This window comes from Saccostrea cucullata, unplaced genomic scaffold (genome assembly GCF_032062105.1).
Source record: "Saccostrea cucullata isolate Sc308-1 unplaced genomic scaffold, CSIRO_AGI_Scuc_v1 ctg403, whole genome shotgun sequence".
In the NCBI taxonomy this organism is placed as follows: domain Eukaryota; kingdom Metazoa; phylum Mollusca; class Bivalvia; order Ostreida; family Ostreidae; genus Saccostrea; species Saccostrea cuccullata.
This window is the reverse complement of record NW_026932593.1, coordinates 387,191-408,447: the sequence shown is the minus strand read 5'-3', so window position 1 is coordinate 408,447 and position 21,257 is coordinate 387,191. Positions and strand designations below refer to the sequence as shown.

Here is a 21,257-nt window from a genome sequence, read left to right as displayed (position 1 = left end):
TAGATGGGAGAAAAGGCAGAGTAACGCACCGCATGGTCAGAATTTCATTTGTTAGATTTTAATTGGTCAGATTTTGATTGGTCAATCTCTGCCTCTCCTACCACGGTAAGACATGGAACAAAATTAACATTACAAAACACAGCTATACAGTATTTCAGACTTTCACATTCAAGGAGGACACTTATTGATTACAATAAAAATTTTTAAGTAAACTTAAATTTATTTATTTTAAACAATTGGGTATTGGCGTGGCGCGGCATCGCATTTTTGTGCAGTATTACTATGATGCATAAACGTTAATTGTATTCGGCACCATCAAACTTTAGCGTGACCATCGGACTTTGGAGTCCCATTGCACTTTGGAGTCCTACATATATATCATTGTTTAACAGATATAAAGTATCACTCGAGGACAAATTATTAAAAAACTATATTTATCGAGAAAAAAATAATATATGAAAAAAATGCATACTTAAAAAACTGTTTAATTCTATATACTTTTTTGTGAAAAGCATCATTGAAGAAATCAAATACATATTTATTAATGATGGGCAAGTTGGACTTTGAAAGATTCTTATTGAAAGCATGGCATGTATAAAGACAAAACCTCTATAAAATCCGCCATTTGTGATGTACTTTCGGTGTCAATTCTTATCAATCGGACAAAACAAACAGGTAAAACAACTTTCCAAAGGCTATCAAAGTTTATTTATTGATAAATTCAAATATACATCTGCAATGCTGGCTTACATTAAAAGAACGGAATTAATTATGTGTATTAAAAAAAATTTAACGGTATATAGGCATTTCTAAAAGAATTTTTTCGATCAGTATTTTTATTCAAGTATTTGTTTTCAAGTGGTTAATCAATGATATATATTTATAAACTTTTAAAGTTACAACTGGAGCTATTGTAAAAGTAATTTTTGGGACATGTTGACCTTCGACGAAACCTAGCTTAGTCAGGTTGGACACAGTTCCCTTTTCGGTGAAGTGTCAAAATTACTATAAAACGCAAATATTCCTCTTTTCAGTAATAAAACATTACTGAATACGGATTTTTTGTCATATTTCTCAATAATGCATCAAATCCATTTATTAAATAAAAAGTGCAAAAAAAAAAATAAATAAATACGATGTGACGTGTTTGATCTTTATTAAGATTATCCGGTCCTCAGGTTCTGAAAATCAGGCATTGAGTAATTGAACATGCTCACAAAGATGTCTCTAAATTCTCAAATTAAAATGTATTTACCCACTGTGTTTCTTTAAAATTCATCTTTAAATTTAATAATATTTTATAGGGAAAATTGATAAATCTTAAATAATTTTTTATGAAATGCGATTTGAACTACCTACTGCACATTTTTTAATTGATGATTGATCAAGAAATACATTTAAGGAATAAAAATCATAGGTATCCAGGCTTTTAAAGAAAATTGCATGAATTTTACACTTATTTGGACTTTACTTTCTCCTACTTACTTCCATTGTTTCATAATGCATAGTGTATGAAGTGTTTCCTTTCAAAGAAAACACTTTAAATCAATTCTAATTTCAAATTATGCATATAAACATTGATAACTAAGGCTAATAAAAGAATTTTTTTTAAATTGGAAAGTTTTACTTCATTTTATGAGGTACAAATTTCAACTTTTTTTTATTTGTGATAGCTTCTTTAGTGGGCATTTTACAAACGCTAAAATTACATCTGGCTAAAAATAAAATACCAGTTTTTAAGGACAAATTGCTAAATCGCTTAAATTTTCACTTATACGGTAAGTGGTACGTGAAGTATAGAATCTTATAAGGGCATTCATTCCAAAACAATTTTAAAAGACTATCGTTTGAAAATTTGAAATTTCAAAAAAATTATTTTTATGTGTAAGAGAACCAATGGTATTTAAAATTATTTTTACGGTGTCATTTAAAGAAATAGTATAAAAATTGAATTAGAACGAATAATCTCATGAATGAGTTGGCAAGTGCTGAACGTATTTAATCTCACAATTTTAACATGGGTAAGCGTCCGTAAGAAAACTATATCATAGACATATTTCATCACTCTTTTTCAGTTTTTTTGCAGCAATAAATGTTGCAGTATCTAACATACATACTCTTTTAAAAAGACAATAAATATTGAGAGGATTGGATTTCTTTTTTCACTTTACCTTTCATTCAAAGCAAACACTAGAATAGAGCCTAATCGAGTTAAAAACGTATATTTAATTATTTGAGCAATGAAACTTAAGTTATTAACGATATCCTCGGCCAGGAAGGATAACTCCAGCACATTAATATTAATTTGAAATGCATCAAATGAAGATTTGAACTTTTTTCATGCAAGAATTTTCATTTTATTCATCTGTATAAGATTAAAAGTTTTTGGAAGTCTTAGAAAAGGTCTTATAAAAGTTGACATTTGTACCCTATTAAAGGAAAAAAATTAAAACAGTTTTAGAGAAATAAGATTTTCTTGAATCCAGTCTTCTTGAATCCAATGCTTATTTGTATCATATGATATAAGAAGTGATTTGTGGTGTCTTGCAATGATGGCAAATGCCTTTTACACTATGTATTATATCATACATATTATAGACTGAATACATGACGAAAATAGAAGACAAAAAATACCAAATAAGTATAAAAATCATGACAATTTCTCTGAATGCCTGGATACCTATTGCTTTTAAAGATTTGACAATTTTCCCTATTTAATATGATTAACTTTAATCTTTAACTTTAAGAAATACTGTGGATAAATTTTACAAAACTTTGTGGATTCAGAGATACTTTTATGAGTATTTTTGATTACTTTACTGCTAATTTTAAGGAGGATCGGACTACCTTGAATTTAAAGCAGCATTCTTTGGTAAATTATTTCCAATAGTTCATGTATAATGGCCCACATGCATGTAACTAAATATGTAACATTAAGGAAACTTCAAGTATCCGGACGCTTTAATTATCTGGACAAAATGACTGGGAACCAAAACTTCCGGATAAACAAGACTCTACTGTAACAATTCCTATTAAGTTTATGGGTAATAAACGTAAGCTTCGGAAGGTACTTTTTTTGCAGATTTCATAATAATATGCCTCAATGGTACTAATGCATGCAGGGGATACATGTTTGTAAATTAATCCATTTACATGTGTGTATAATATAGGAAAGTGCAAAATATACAAATATATCTGTATCATATCCTTTACAAAACCTAATTGTCCATCAAACAATTTTGTCTAGTTACTGTTAATATGAAATTTATTCACTTTGCTCTGTAGGTTGTATTTACCTCCACGTCATAGAAACACAGAAATAATACAACAAACCTAGAGTACTGCAGTTTTCTGAATCCCCGGGAGACATGGAATTCTACTGTTTAAACTGTAAACATAATCTGTGCCTTCAGTGTAAAGAGAAACATGTTATTGATGTCCAAACTGCAGATCATGTTATTTTTAGCAAAGAAGAGAAAAATAAATACAAGTGCACAGAACAAATAAAGAAGAGACAGCCTGATAAAAGTTTTGAATTTCCTGTTTGTTTCCTATGTAAACATAATTTAGAATCCCCAAAAAGGGACATTGCAAGTCTAAAGGACGAAGAACTCGAAGTCATAGTCAAGCGAGCATATCAGCCTCAGAACATAGAACACAGGTGTTTCCAGTGCATGAGGGGAGAGGCAGAGTTTAACTGTTTCGTGTGTAGAATTGACCTTTGTTTAGAATGTAAAAAAATACATGCTATTTATATAGATACAATTGATTATAATGTTGCTATTTCCAGAGAGAAATTTGAATTCTTAAACCAAGAGATCTATGAAAGGGATCCAGACAAAATGTATGATATGTTTTGTAACTCATGTAAACTTCCTGTTTATTTCAATTGTAAAAAGCACATCGAAAACAAGATGGCGGAGAAGGAAACATCATTGCAATCACAACTCTTTGTCATGAACACGCTAGGATTTAGCACTCAGTTTAGAGTTCGCCAGTGTTTTAAATGCCGGGGAGATACAGAGTTTTACTGTTTTATGTGTAGGAATGATCTTTGTAAACGATGTAAAGAGATGCATACTATTGATCAAGATACCATAGATCATGATATTGTAATTTACCGGGAGAAATTTAAAATCTCAAAACAAGAGTTTTGTGAAAGGCATCCTGACGAAATGTATGATACGTTTTGTCAGACATGTAAACTTCCTCTCTGTGTACAATGTAGATATCTAGAACACATAAAACATGAATTAATAGATATTGGAAATGCATATCAAACAAATCGTCAACAACACAGAGAAATATTCCATAACATCAGATGGAAGGCTCAATGTAATTATAGTTGTTTTCTACTGGAAGAAATCAAATCTGATTTAGAAACTCGTCAATCAAAAATTTCTAACCTTTTTTCAAAAATGAAAAGAAAGGCTCAAACATTGAAGGACTTCATAGACTCTGGAATATTTGCTATAAAGGTCAGATACAATATATTGCAACAGCAAAATAGAAAAGTGATCCGACACCTTACCATCATGGACAAAAATGAGAAGATATTAGAACAGTCTGCAAATAAACCAGTGCAATTCCTATCACTCCGAAAGAAAACATGTGTCCGAGAGATGTACCGCACCTCCAGTGCTACACAACGATTTCTGCTCTTCGCATCTGAGGAAATTAACGTAAAGAATATAATTGCATTACTGACAGATATCAAAATAACAGCCACGGATAAAAGACAATTGAAAAATGAATGCTTACTGAAACAGGTGATTTCACCAGTGCTACACAGATCTGTCAATATAACAGGTATAAGTGGTGTTGTACACATTTCCACTGGAGCATTAGATATGGTCTGTATCAGCGACTGGGAAAACAATCTTCTCTTTACAAACAAGGAAGGTGATACCGGTATTTATAAACTACCTCATATAGATATAAGTAAGTTGTGGGGATTGCACACATTCAACAGAGCCTGTGACCTTATTTTTATAGATTCTTTTGACAACATCAATAAACTAACAAAATATGACACATCAGTTACAAAGCTAATAAAGAAGAGAGAACCATGGACACTGAGATGTGTCTATTGTTCTCCTTACAATGGAGATCTTTTGGTTGGGATGTGTAGATACGATACAGATACAGCTAAGGTAATTCGGTATAACGAAACGGGAACACTCATTCAAACAATTCAATACTACATGTACAACATGGGCCAGGTACTGTATAAAAGTCCCGAGTACATCACAGAGAACCGGAATGGAGATGTTGTCGTCTCTGACTGGAACCGTGCTGTAGTGGTGACAGACCGCGATGGAACACATCGCTTCTCATACACAGGTCTTGCATCAGGATCACAACTATTACCACGTGGAATCTGCACAGACACACTATCAAACATCCTTGTGTGTGATCGTAGCTTAAACGCAATACATGTTATTGATTGGAACGGATACTTTCTAGCATTTATACGGACCAAACAAGATGGTATAGAATCTCCCCATGGTTTGGGGTATCAAGCTAAATCTCATCTTCTTTGGGTTGGATCGTACGAGAGCAACAGAGTATGTGTATACAGATACTTATGCAGACAGGTAAGGTAATTGTTATCTTAATGAACAAATACATACTTGTGCACACATTACCAATTACGTATGATACATGTGCAGACACATAGCGCTGAAAGAAGGCATAGTGATGTCTTTGAGGCTGATATGTAAAAATGAATCGCCTTGAATGAAAATTCCCAATCTCAACATATAAGACAGCTACAGCAAAATAAAATTTGTAAGCCAGTATAACCTGCAAATCTTTCTACTTTGATGACTCAGTTACCCAGCACTAATCATTGGTTTGATATGTATTACATTTATTAAAACATTTCAGCAAAGCATTACAATGTATTTTCATATTCAAGATTATATTGATATTTCAGAATTAAAGCAAACCGCCGGTGTTGACGGATTTTACACTAGCCACTTCTTTTGAGACATGGTATCCATTCACTCTTTCCACCAGAGAGAGTTGGAGAATATTATCACAGTAAAGAAAACTGCCTTGCGGAAAACACATAAGTCTGAGAATCAGTACAAAAATTGACAGTAGGATTCAAGTGAAGAAGTATCAACCCATGGAAACACTTAAATAAACTGCATCTTTGTGTTCCTAGTTTCTGTGACTATGACCTTAATTTTAATGCAAGAAGATCAAAGAAAAAAAATGAAAATGATAATTTCTTTTTTGTAAATACTCGCAACAAAACTGTACTTTAATCATTCTTTATTTAATATTATTTTTTTTTTGTAATTATATATATATTTTTTTTATTATTGTAAGCTCTTTGATAATTGGCATAATTGAACTTAATTACATGATTACATGTTCATGATGTGTTTTTTTTATCTAAATAAACTTCAAATCTATAAAATACTTGTAGCTTATATAAAGTTATTGTTTCTGAAAAAAAGGGAAAAAAATCAACTACTTTTTATTCACGTTTATGGTATTCTGTAATAATTGATTGGGTGTAATAATGAACGGAATAGGAATCTACTTAAGTTTTAGATATTATTATTAAATTTTGTAAGTCAAAATAGTGTCGCGAACCCATTTGAGTATAAATATTGCTTCAATAAGACAAGTCATTATATAAATGAAAATGTGCTTTTTAGAATTCATACAAGGTTTGACTTATTCAAAATATTCTTTACCTACCGGGAAATGCTGATATTGTTTATAATAATAATATCTTGAACCTTTGTGAATTATATACTTTTGCCAAGTAGGGATCGATCTGGGAAATAGCGATCTCATATTTTTAAATACATGTCATCGTCATTTATCTAGCATTTTAGCTCCACCTCTAATACATACATTATGTTCAATGAAGAGCAGTCTCTATTTTTTGAAAATACTAAGGTAAAGAAAACCCAATGGAATTAGTTCATTGTTTTCCGGTCTAAAATGACTTTTAACATTTAAAGTTGGTGCTTTGATAGATATATGTAGTAAATATACAAAAGTGAAATGAGTTTAAGATTTAAAAGCTACAGAAGCAACCAAGAAAGATGCAATCCAGAGCGTATTGCTCTGTGATCCTTTGAAAATACCTACATGTATCAATAAAGTCATTTAAATTTATAGATAAAAGCTCTAATAATTCAAGACGAATGTACATTTACCAAGAGTTGAGGGTTATGTGATCTATCTTATCTAACGTCTTATTGTCGACAATGAAGAAAAAACCTGACTTCCCTTTCCAGTACCGTTCACGGTAGCTTGGGAGGCGGCCACGAAACGGAACCTCGTGAGCTTCACTATCACCCTGTCAGAGTTTGTCATGTCGCAGGTTGAATCACTCAAAGCTACTGTGTTAAGACAACAAAGACACCCTTGCCTTGCGATAAAGTAAAAGCCATACTGAACCCTTAATTGAGAATATCAATAAAGGGTCACTTAAATACATGTAAACAGTACGTACATTTTCTAGTACTTTTAGATTAGAAAAAATTCATTCAAACAGGTAACATGTAAGCTTTGTTTAGCCTTATCTTTGCATTATTTAGGCCTAAGACATAGATATTTTTTTTTATTTATAATAAGTTTGTTAACTATCCTAATTTAATTTGACCTAAGCTAGCTGAATTTAAACTTGAAGCTTAAAAAAAGTAGAATTGAAACAAAATAAACAACACAATGACTGGTAAACAAATTCAGTTATCAAACCTCTATAACGTAAGAAAACCATAAATCCCTAAATCTGATTGCCACAACATAAATGGTCTCATTCACTTAACAAGCTAATTCAGAGAATCTGCGTCTCCCACTTAGGAAAAAAAGCATGCGCAGATCTAAAAAAAAAAAAAGAGAGAGAGGGGGGGGGGTCACAGGGCCATATGGTGGATCGAGTTATGTTATAAAATTTGATTGTAAAACGCAAAAATGTTTCTTTTGATATTGACTGGAAATTAAAGTTTAACACACACTCACACAGAGGTGTGAACTTATTACCTTGAACTTTGAACGTCAAAATTAATCTTAAGGTGTATTCCCTTCAGTAGAGGTATTGTTGTGGTATAAAATTTCATTTCTAAAGCTCAAGGGCTTATCGAGATATTGCATGGACACAAAGGTGTTTAAACAGACATAAGTTTGATTTCATTACCTTGACTATTGACATTTTTACCTCAAAATCAAGACGGGTTTTCCATAGTGAATTGTGTATAATTTCCTACAAAAGCTCAAGGGCTTCTCGAAATATTTCACGGAATTGAAATTGTTACAGAGAGGGGCACGGAATGACAGGCAGACCGAAATAAATTATATCCTCCACTTCCAGCGGGAAACATCGCAAACGAGCAAGCTCAGTCAGTTGTGTCTCTTCTCGAAGTATCCGTTGTATGCTTTAACAAGTCAGTTCGCTAAATTGCATTGGGATCGAAATGGAATGATGTAATGAAAACGAAAGTGAAATTAATAAAAACTGAATTCAAAATCTCTGTATCCCATGGGGATCCGGGTTAGAATAGATCCTCAGTTACCCCTTGCTTGTCGTAAAAGGCGACTGAATGGGGTGGTCCTTCGGATGAGACCGTATAAACCAAGGCCCCGTTTCACAGCAGGTGTGGCACGATAAAGATCCCTCCCTGCTCAATGGCCCTGAGTGCCAAGCATAGGCCCAAATTTGCAGCCCTTCACCGGCAATGGTGACGTCTCCATATCAGTGAAATATTCTGGAGAGGGACGTTAAACAGTATACAATCAATTTAAAATCTCTATTAAACCAATGTTTATGTCGTAGATTTAAATAAATAAATTAAATACCTTCAATATATTTTACAAAAGACCTTCAATTAACGCGTCAAACACTGTGCAATATGAATTCATACAACTGCTTAACTGCGTAGAACACATTTCACGATCAGATGCGAACCAGTTTAAGGTAGGACAAAACACCCGTGAATTCTATTTTAACCTATTTCTTAAAAAAAGTACTGGAGGAAAAAAGAGTAATATTACTATACTGACAACAATGAATGATCCCTGAAAGAAAATTATAAGTTTTGGCAAATTTGCGTTATATTTTGTTATATTTTGTGAAAAAATCAGAGAATCCTATATATTGGTCATTTGAGAGCTTACATTTTGGAATGTGTTTATGATATCTAAGTGCAATAAACAAGTAGGTAACAGTCTGTTATAAAATGCAGTGCAACGTTTGTTCCATAAATAGAAGAGGGCTGATATTTGGACACATATATAAAGAGTCTCTATTCTTTATGTACTACAAAGGTCAAGGTCATATCAAGAGGTCAAAGGTCAAATATTGTGACGTCATCTACTGAATCTTTTAGTTTTTTGCCATTGAATTTTTTTTTAAATCACCAAAATATCTGAAACCACCGGTTCAATTTTCTTTATGTTAACACATTTTATTCTAGAACCCATTTGAATTATTCTGTTAATTTTTGTAAAAAAAATGAATTATACATTTTCTCTTAAGAAAACTTAAACTGTCGGATATTTACATGTGAATTTTCAGTTTTTGACACAATGTATGTTCTTTTTTAATTAATATTTAACCCAAATTTTCCAGTATCAATGTGACTTACTGATTTAAAGTAACAAAAAGGTTATCTTTATTAAAAGTATTACACAGATTTGCAATAGTTCAATAGAAAATTCTAAAATAAGGCTCATTCTCAAGTCGAATGTCTGATTTCACAAACTTCTTACAGGGGTCTGAAAGGCCATATTTCAGACTATGTGGGCAAAAAATGTGCGGTTGAATTTCTTTCATATCATATATAAAGAGAGATTCTGTATCCAAGAACAAAATATCAAAGTTTCAGAAAAATTGAATTTGAGGAAAAATTTGACCTATCCATTTGGTACTACCTTAATTACTGCGAACCAGGTTTTAAAAACTGTTTGAAACTGTGAGGTAGGATTGTACAAAAAAATGACTTTCTTATATAAGTTGAATTTAAATTTACAAATTACCGTAGTGTTAAATTGGGATTTCTTTGTTTAATATAAATTATGCTGATTTTACTGAAATGAAATTAGCTAGAGTGATTTGCTGCAGAACTACCTCCAAGAATTCCAAAACGCGCAATCGCATTTGAAGTTCTTCGTATCATAACTAGTCAGCCCGCGGGCTGACTAAAAATGGGGAAAACTGTTAGTTCGGCATGCGTTCGGCACTTTGAAGATAAAGTTGTGAGTCCTTCGGATATGAAATACTAAAAGCCGTAGCCCAGTGTCACAACAGGCGATGGCACGATAAAGATTCCTCACTGCCGTATGACCCTGAGTGCCGAGAAAAAGTAAAATTTTGAAGTACTGCACCAGGATGAGGTGAAGTCTCTATACGAATGTAAAAAATTCTATTAGGGGACGTAAAACAACAAACCATCTATCAATCAATCCTTTTCTAGCAGATTGTCTTACTAGTATAAATGTGAGGCAATGCCAGAGATGACAGGTCATTTCTGCTATATAAGGAGCAGTGAAGAGAACTGGTAGTATAACACGTACTTTCTAGGCTTATAACGTACTTGACTCAGTATTCAATTGGTTAGAAAGGAGCCAACGATATTCATTTGTTTTGGAGAAAGTTCAGTAAATTCTGATAATTTGTCGGGAGGAAGACAGCTATCAAGGTTTGGACCTGTACAGAGCAGGGACCCAATTTATAAAAGAACTTACAACTAAGACCAATAACTTCGGATAATTGTAAAATTGATCAAAATTAATAACTCTCTTTGAAATTGTTTGTGTAAAAATATCTTACCACAGTCTTTTTTAAAAAATTTTAAATTATTTTCGATATTATTGTAATTATAGAGTTATATGAATAATTAAACTTGATCTTAAGTCGTAAGTCCTTTTGTAAAACGGGCCCCAGACCTATTTTTGGATTTTTGTGCATCAAATTTGGAATCAACAATCTTATAAACCCTTTTACGTCCACTCGAACAGCTATTTTTTCAACATATTTATTCATTGAATCTTCAATATACACAAGTTACCTATGAGAATATCCTCAGGAACTAACAAAATTTGATTGTCCGCATATATTTACCCAAATGAATAAAAGAGACTCCACAGTATTTAGAAATATTTATGAAGTTTAGGTTTGCCTATTTTGTATCTATAAATGTGTTTTATTCTTTCTTGATTTTTACCCATGGCACGGGTACTTAACATACAATTTGTTTTATTAGGGATTAAGAAAATTGTTGGCCATTTTATCATTTTATACAAATAAATTGTGAAGACTTTATCTACACATTACAGTAAGATTATTTTTGCGCACATTTTTCACGTATTTCTATGTTTTCCAATCTACGATTTAGAGTCCTTATTTCATTACTACTACAGTAAAACTCGGTTCTAGAGGCCTGTGACTTTAATTCACTATTTTCATAATTCGTTATATCCGTATAACGAATTCGTATAACCATTATAGCGAATTCGCAATATGGGTGTTTTCCTTCAAGTATTACTACCAAATATGTTAGGGAAAGCTATATTACAAAACATATCTTCGATAACTAAGGTTTATTTATGAATTTCATTTTATATAAAAATTCTTTAAGGAAATAAAGTCAGTTCTATTCATTAATTTTTTTTTAATCTTTGCAAGTTCGTTATAAATGATGTAAATTTCATTATATTTAACCTCTACGGGACTCAAAATCTGTTCGCTATATCCGTAAATTAGTTATATCAGAGTTCGTTATAACCGTAAAATTTTACACAGATTTGCTAAGAATTTTGCCGGCGACCCAGAAAAACTTCGCTATATCCGTGAATTCGCTATATCCGTGTTCGTACTAATTGAGTTTTACTGCATGTAATAAGATTCAATAGAAAATGTGAGAAAACAGCAAATAAGCTTTTAAAGTCATTAATGTTCATATTGCTATGACTAATATCAGGAAAAAAACTTGCAAGCGTTATTACAGTTTAGAAAAATACATAACTTGACTAAAATAAAATTGTTACTGAGTATTCCATCATCTAAAAATCATAAATGGGACTTCATGCTGTGTCATGTAGCATGATTAGAAGCTGAGGAGAACACTTTTAATTTGGATGAAGTATCATTGAACTGCCATGAATTCCAGAACAGTCAATTGAATCGGCTTGAATGTTTTGTTTTAATTTTAGTCACAGATCAATACAGTTAGTTAATTATTTTTACATTTAGACTATGTTCATAATACTCATCAGTACTAGTAAATATGCAATTTAAATGGGTATTTATAATGATGTTCATCAGTGTGCCCTGGGCAAGTGACAATAATCTAACTGTGTTTGTTTGTCATGAGAAGACCCTCACTGGGTCCATAGCAAATTATCATTTTAACTTAGAAAATTCTATCTACTCAGTTCTTAATCATAGAATGCAAATTACGAACTCGATCTGTCATTACACTATATTTTTCTTATTTCGTGACCACGAATTAAAAAAAAAATTATAATTATCATACCATGTCCTATACCAGTCACAGTATTGCAGTGTAATACTAATTCCTCTTCAGTTAAAACATCAAATGCACGGGTAATTGTATTACAAACACAGAATGCAAGCAATGAAATTAAAGAGAAACACTACGACAGCATAATGCATGAATTCAAGATGTGCAATCAGCTGTAACGAATGAAAAGGTGTCTGATATAGGACAAACTGAAATGGTGTATGCGTATTTACGAGTTGTGTTGATTTAACTTAAAGGCTGGTTTACACTTTGCATCTTGACACATGCTTCTTGGATGCATGTGTCAAGATTCACAGTATAATAGCCCCTTGTGTCAAATTAAATGGGTGTTGCATCTTGAACGATGGAATAGAACTTGTTCTATTCCGTGCTTCAAGATGCATGGAACTGACCAATGAAAAGAAAGGTCAGAGTTGATATTGAATCATGAGCCTTATTTTTTTCTTATTTAGTTTCAAAAATAGCTCCCCAAATTACACAAAAACAGAAAATACTGATTAAAACTAGAATTGGAAAAACTTATTTGATTATTATAATATAGAGGAGTTTTTTGTTTTGGAATAAATATGAATTATATCTTCCAAGAATTATCATAAAAAGGAAATTAAGAATAACTTGTTCAGCTAAAACAAATCTGGAAATGAAATTTGAAGGTATTGTTTTTTTTTAAGTAGAGAAATTTCATCTTTACAAAGTATTCTAAAGATGCATGCATCAAGACACATAGTGTAAATAAGAAGATGCATGAGACAAAATTGAAGCATGAGTTTAGATGCATATGTCAAGATGCATAGTGTAAACCGGCAGACGTTGAACTTGAGACACAGACCAATAAAATATCCAACAGGCGTGTGTATACATGTACGAATAATGGATTTCATATAAGTGGTATGTAGACATGTTACGATTGATAAGTATTGAATTAGTAATTGAAATATAACAAATCAAGAACGAATGTAACAGTTACTCTTATAATTAACATTGATTATGGTTTCATCAAAGGCCAACATGTCCAAATTTTTTTTCTTCCTACAAAAGCTCCAAAATAATGTGAGGTATAATGTTAATTTTTTTAGCAGTTTATGGATATATCTTTCTTTAAAAGATCGAAACTATCACTTGAAGTCAAATACACTGTATTAAAAATTTATATAAATTATTTATCGAGAAAAAATATACATGTATTTAAAATACTTGCATATTTAAAAAAAATCACCTGCTTAATTCTGTAGTTTTAGTGAAAACCGACATAGCAGAAATAATATAATGTTTATCTATGAAGAGCAAGTTAGACGTGGATGTTCTTTGATAGGCTAATATTAATAGCATGGCATGTATAAAGACAGAAAAAACCCTATAAAATCCGCCATTTGCAAAGTACTTTCGGTTTTAAATCTTAACATTTCGACAAAATAAACAAGGAAATCTATTTTTCAGAGGCTATATCGAAGTCCTTCTTTCTCTTTATTGATAAACATATGATGGCCGTCAAGCAAAAACCACCCTTAGGTCAAAATTTTGACATTTTGAGTTGTTGAGTGATCCTGATAGATAATTTTTTACTCTTTCAAATGATATATAACATGTCGTTGTTCAAAGACTAAATATTAGTGAATTTTTTTTACATAAAAAATACAAATTTTTTGTCATGACGCTGTGTTTATCGGATAACGTCAATTATTTTGCTCTCACATTTCCATGGTTGTGTTGTAAAAACTGCACGAGAAAAATCACCTCGGACAACAAATGACATTACATAAAAGATCTTCATATAATTACATTGTTATTGTTTCTTTTTATGATCGATAATTTTAGCACATTAGAGGAAAAATCAGGTTTTTAAATCCGACCCTCCCCCTTTAAAAAAGAAACACGAGATGTTTAATTTCTTTTTTTTACAATCATTTTTGTCAGTTTTTTTCTTTTTAGGGGAGGAGGTTTATTGTGCCTTTCATGCCCTTTATCTGTTTATATGGTATATGCTCGTAAAATCTCGACGGAAAACTCATATTCATCTAATACAAGAGACTTTTATGCACCCCCCCCTTAAAAAAAATTAAAAACACACACAGATAAGATTGATGGTTTGAATGCTCTTCTGTTTCAGAAGTTTTTTCGTCATTTTGTGATTGAACAATTTGAACTATTTCATGATCATGGTATGTCGAGTCGACATATGAATGAAAGTTACTGTTGCTAATTTTACATGTACATGTATGTTGTCGATTTCTAAATTTATAAGGCCACAGAAAAACCTTCCTCTTTCTCATGTATACGAATTTGAATAAATTTTGAATACTGAAATTATGTCTGCTAATAAGGGGTATTCTGATAACAAGCGGTCCTATCATTTCCATATGGAGACGCTACCGCTTTCCGGTGGAGAAAAATTTGGTCCTATACTCGGCATTTAGGTCTTTTGAGCAGGTAGGGGTCTTTTTCGTGCCGGCGCCTACTGGGACACGGAAATTAGGATTATACGGTTTCATCCGAAGGACCAGTCTCCACATTCCGCAGTGGGATTCGAAACCGCGACGAGAGAGAGACAGAGTATATCATTTCATGCATAAATTAAATCAAGGCTTTCGTCGAAAATACTTTTTGTCTTCGTGGGCTTTTTTCCCAAATGAATTTATTCTTTTTTGGAGCAGTTTGAGGAACAGAATTACAGATTCGATTGCATCTTTCTAATAATCTCGCACAAATGGCCTGAAGAACGTTATCATAGTAATTTTCCTCTCTGACCCTGCATTAAAGATGCATTTAATACACAATGCTGCAATATAACTTGTACCCAGTGAAAATTTAAATTTGGCATTGAACTTCCAGTAATTGGAAGGACCCCCCCCCCTTTCTCATGTTCTCAAATGTGCACTTGCATATAGGAAGTAACATTTTTGACTGATAGGAAGTAACATTTTTGACTGATAGCAAGTCTCCATGACTAATAAATATCTGTTTTAGGAAAATATTTATTTGAAAATAATTGACAATGTGTTTGTCCTGCTTGATTAATTGTAGACGATAATTTTGCTAAAATTAAGACAATTAAAACCTTACCTACAAGGGTATTTTTGTCAGCTACGCAGATAAAAATGCAATACCAGGATTGAATTCGTAATTTGCAGTGTGGCTAGGGTCCATACTTTTTTATGAAAAGATAATTACCAGGATGAAGATTTCCGCACAGGATCAAGTTTTTAAAACGTAAAATTTAGAGGGAAGGGTAATGCTGCTTTCTCTTTTAAGCACGCGTTTCGTACACCTATCGCGGCATTCATTTTTATTTTTGATAGAAATGAAATATGAAGCATTGTCACATCATGACATGTAGACTTTTAATTACGTATATGCAGAATTTTTAGCGAGGATTCAATTTTGGCATTATAAGCGAGGGTACAAAGATCGGTAAAATTGAATATCGCTAAAAATTAATTGCGCTCTTTTTGTAATAGCTTCTTATTGAGCTTTTTAAAATAGCTAAAATTACATCTCGCTAAAATAAAATACCAATTTTTAAGGACAAATCGCCAAATTTGCGTCTCGCTAAAATTTCTACTTATACGGTAACACCTGATTTCGGCTATAGAATCTAAGAAGTGTTCCTAAAATACACCTATGGAAACAATGACCAAAATGTACACTCCTCGCACATTAAATTCTGGACAGATGGGGATCGAGAGTGACATGAAAGAGACAATTCGTGCAAAAATCATTGAATCAATTCCTTTTGAGAAAGAGAAAGAAAGAAGGAGAGGGAGCGTTATAAATACATGTACTAAGTACATGCTAAGTACATGTACCATACTTGGCTAAATATGTTCTCCAAAAACACTGAAGGTCAGCTTGTCTTACATGTACATGTAAGTGGAGCGGAATCGAAAGTGCATAGGAATATTCCAGTGCATAATGCACCTGTTGTAAATCTGTTGAGTGGGGATGCAGCGGGTGATACAAACAGCCTTGAATATGGTGTTTATCCCCCTGCATGTCTTCTTCCTGCTGACTTATCTCCCCCCCCCCCCACGAAATAGGATTTTCGAGTTGGGGCATTTTTTTTTTGGCTTGTCAACTTTTTTTCAGGTTAGTTAATTTCTTTCTTTCACTGTCCCCCTTTCAAAAACGATGCTACACCACTGTACTGTTGTGTAATTGTGATTTGATTGGTTGATTAAATGACACATTAAACAGAGTTATTAGCCGCATGCTAAATATTTCATCAGTTTCAAGTTTTATTTGAATCAATTTAGTGAATTTTATTTCTATAACCTAATCAAAGTGTAATATATACCCACCCTAAACCAGGTACGCTAGTACTGGTGTACAATACAATTTAGATATTAAATGATTTCATTTTCATTATAATTTCTCATCTTTTCCTAAAACATGTAGGCTGCATTCGTCTTTGATTAACTGATCAAAGGATTCATAATATTGCATTCCAACAGATTAAAATTTTTTTTTAAATATATCGATATTGATTTTTAACTCTTTTTTAGCAAATATTTTATAGAATGAGTGATTAACAGTCCCTACTTTCCCCTCTAAATATCAAAAACATGCAAAATAAGATATACACAGATACCGAAAAATCTTTGGAAGAAGTGATGAATAATGAACGCTTCCTGTTGCCAGGAAACAATAAATAATTATAATGCAGGTTACTTCCCTTCATTGGCGGTATTTGTACATGTTGACATGTTAACATACATGTAGATTATATCAGGCACATAGGAAGCGATTCAATTTTTATTTCTCTTTTTTTTCGGGGGGGGGGGATTCTTGACAATTGACAAGCAATAAAAAAGCAAAACAAAATGAACATTTTCATTTGTTATAGTAACCGGCCAAATTGTACCGAGGGCTTTGTTTTCCAAATTCAATTATATACTGATAAATTATATTTCTGTGACCCGCCTTCCTGTTCCTTCATGTTTGTTTTAAATTTTTGGAACATAATGCCGTTAAGCTTGCAATAAACTTACACACCTTTGTATGAAATCAAACGCATTGGCTTTACACTTTCATTAGGTTTTCTATGCTTTTTATCATAGAAATGTTAAATAAATAGTGAAAAAAATCATGTTGAATAGGGGAAGATTTATGTTCTTTTTGTTTCTGCCCTAGCCTCAAGATAATATGCGATTTCTCCCCCATATTTGTGTTTTATAAGTAAAAAGAAAATGCTCCTCGAAAATGAAAATAAAGGTGAGGATCTTGGCATTTGCTTCTTCAAAGGATTTTCACCTTCAGTTTGCTGTAAATCATTTTTTATACTAAACGGTGGGCTTAAATAATTACATTTACGACTAATTATTATGTTGTTTAGTATAGGCATTTACTGTATGAAGAAATATTATAATTAACGATGCGTTTTCACACTGTATTTATTTGCAAAATGCGGCAAACATTTATGACGTCAACGTAAGCGCTCGTTTCCTCGATAACGTCATAATGCAGATAAGGGTGGTTTTCGCTTGACGGTCATCATACATATAAATTTTTGTATTGATGACTTTTCCTAATAGTATGGAATTAATAAGTTGTATTTTTTTTTAAATATAGGCATTTTTTATAGAATTTTTTTTTTATCTCAATAAATATTTTAATTCAGTATTTGTTAACAACTGGTTCTTTCTATCTGTATACATGGTTTCTTAGTGATATATCTGTAAACTCTTAAAGTAACGACTTTATAAACCACATAGTTTTTGAGCTATTGTAGGAGTAAATTTTTGGACAAGTTGACCTTCGATGAAACTGAAATGCGATTTCGCTTGGGATAATTATGAATCGCCTATGTATACATGTACAGCAAAACTCAAACACAGATATTACGAATTTAAGGATATAGCGAAGTCTTCTTTGATCCCCGCTATATAAATTTAATGAATTTCTTATATGGTTATAACGAATAACGGGTATAACTAAGTAATTTCATAGGTCTCAGTGGCTTTGTTATAACTGAGTTTTGCTGTATATGTGCAGTTAATTTATATTTGATGACTATTGTGCGTTCATATAAATTAAGAATATAGATATCTAAAAAAAAAAATTCCCTATCATCTCTACAAACTCATCGCTTGTAGAAGCTGATTTATATGTTTCTATATAAATAACCAATGATGATTGATTTTTTAAAATTTTATTTAAACAAGTACAAACATGTCAAACGAATATTTAATTAAGTATTTAAACAATAACACTTAATGTCATTAAAAGCAGCATTCTTAGCTTTACTACTGCCAATGGCTATGAAAGGTCATAAAACTACATAGACAAGCAAATTAAAAGAATTTTTTTTATGACATTTGTGTCAAATATGAACGCCCTATCATATGTTACTTAAAAATTATCACTGAAGTTGATTAAAAAAAAAGGTCTTTCGTGAAGGCCAAAAGTCAAATTTGGTGGTACCCAAAGTAGAGTCTAGTCATAGGGAATACACATGTGAAAAATGAAAGTCATAGCTCCGCTTAATCAAAAGTTATGGGCAAGTTTAAAGATTTTGTGACTGATTGACATACTGCCTGACTGACAGACTGACCTACAGACGACAGATGAATGGGATTTAATGTTCCCTCGCTTTAGCGGGGTACAATAACCTCACGGCAATTCAGGTATCCGAATGCTTTACTTTTTCGGACAAATTGACTTGGAACCAAAGCTTCCGGATAAATGAAACTTTATTGTAACAATTCCTTTTAAGTTCATAACTAACTAAAGCTTGAAGTCGGAAGGTACATATGTACTACTTTTGTAGATTCCATAACATATTTTAATAATACTAGCGCAGGAGACACATGTGGGTACAATTGTCAATTTTATTGTGTGTATTATGTTATAAAATGCAAAATTGTTGCCAATGTTTATACAAAATTTAATTGTCTATCTAAACAATTTTTGCCTGCTTACTTCTAATGTAAAAATTATTCACTATGTTCTTTAGGTTGTCTTTACATCCACGTCATATAAACATAGAAATAATACAAACAGCCTAGAGTAATGGAGTTTTCTGAATCCCCGGGCGACATGGAATTCTACTGTTTAAACTGTAAACATAATATGTGTCTACAGTGTAAAGAGAGACATGCTATTGATGTCCAAACTGCAGAGCATTATGTTTTGAGTAACGAAGAGAAAAATGAATATATGTGCAGCGAACAAGTAAGGAAGAGAGAGCCTGATGAAAGTTTTAAAATTCCTGTTTGTAACCTATGTAAATATGAATTAGAATCCCAAAACCTGGACATTGTAAGACTTAAGGATGAAAAAGCCAAAAACATAATCAAGCGAGCATCAGACACTCAGGCCATTGACCCCCAGTGTCTCCTTTGCATGGGGGAAAGAAAGTTTAACTGTTTCGTGTGTAGAACAAGTCTTTGTTTAGGATGTAAAAAGATATTTACTATTGATTTAGATACAATTGATTATGATGGTCTTATTTACCGTGAGAAATATGATTTCTTAAAACAAGAGATCTATAAAAGGCATCCAGAAAGAATGCATGATATATTTTGTCACTCATGTAAACTTCCTGTTTGTTTCAAATGTAAAAAACACATAGAAAACAAGATGGGGGAGAGGGAAACATCATTGCGATCACAAGTTTATGTCATGAACACGCTAGGATTGAGCACTCAGTCTAGAGTTCGCCAGTGTTTTGAATGCTGGGGAGACGCAGAGTTTTACTGTTTTATGTGTAGAAATGATCTTTGTGAACAATGTAAAGAGATACATACTATTGATCTAGATTCTGTAGATCATGATATTGTTATTTACCGAGAGAAATATACATTATCAAAACAAGAGTTCTGTGAAAGGCATTCAGACAAAATGTATGATAAGTTTTGTAAGACATGTTACCTTCCTTTCTGTTTACAATGTGGAGAACACAAACAACACACATTGAAAGAAATTGGAAAAGTATATCAAAATTACCGTCCACAACTCAGAGAAATATTTCATCACATCAGATGGAAGACTGTATGTAATAACTGTTTCCTCCTGACAGGAATCAAATCTGATTCAAAAGCTTGTCAATCGGAAATTTCTAGCCTTCATTTAAAAATGTAAGCAAAAGCTCAAAAATTGAAGGACTTCATTGAAACTGGAATATTTGTTATAAAAGTCAGATATAAAAGTGATATGCTACATATATTAAAACAACAATATAGAAAAGTGAACAGTCACCTTCGGATTATTGCTAAAAATGAGAAGAGGTTTGAACAGTCAGCAAACACACCAGTGAAATTCCTCTTACTCCGAAAGAAAACCTGTGTCCAAGAGATGTACGGCACATCTTATGTTACACAACGATTTCTGCTCTTTGCAACTGAGGAAATTAACAGAAAAGAGATATTTTCATTTCTTACAGAAATCCAAATCTCTGACACGGATAAAAGACAATTGAAAAATGAATACCTGCTAAAACAGATGGTTTCACCAGTACTATACAAATCTGTCGAAATAACAGGTATAAATGGTGTTATACACATTTCCATTGGGACGTTAGATTTGGTCTGTATTAGCGACTGGAACAATAATACCGTCTTTACAAACTCAGAAGGTGATACTTATACACAACGTCATATAGGTGTGAATAGGCTGTGGGGATTTCACACATTCAGCAGAGCCGGTGACCTTATTTTCATTGTCAAAGATTTCCGTGAGACTCACGGGGTCAACAAAAAAAACAATATATGGCACATTAATTACAAAGCTGTTAAAAGAGAAAGAACCATG

At 32.3% G+C, this 21,257-nt stretch overlaps 1 protein-coding gene across 1 annotated transcript in view; it reads left to right on the top strand.

The window, feature by feature from the left end:
* Nucleotides 1–21,257, top strand: part of LOC134235522 (uncharacterized) — a 42,912-nt gene that overhangs the window by 7,606 nt on the left and 14,049 nt on the right. Inside the window, exon 2 of the mRNA XM_062717664.1 lies at nucleotides 3,286–5,597. Coding sequence (XP_062573648.1) covers nucleotides 3,369–5,597 — 2,229 coding nt within the window. The 5' untranslated portion in view covers nucleotides 3,286–3,368. The remainder of the gene's footprint in view (nucleotides 1–3,285; nucleotides 5,598–21,257) is intronic.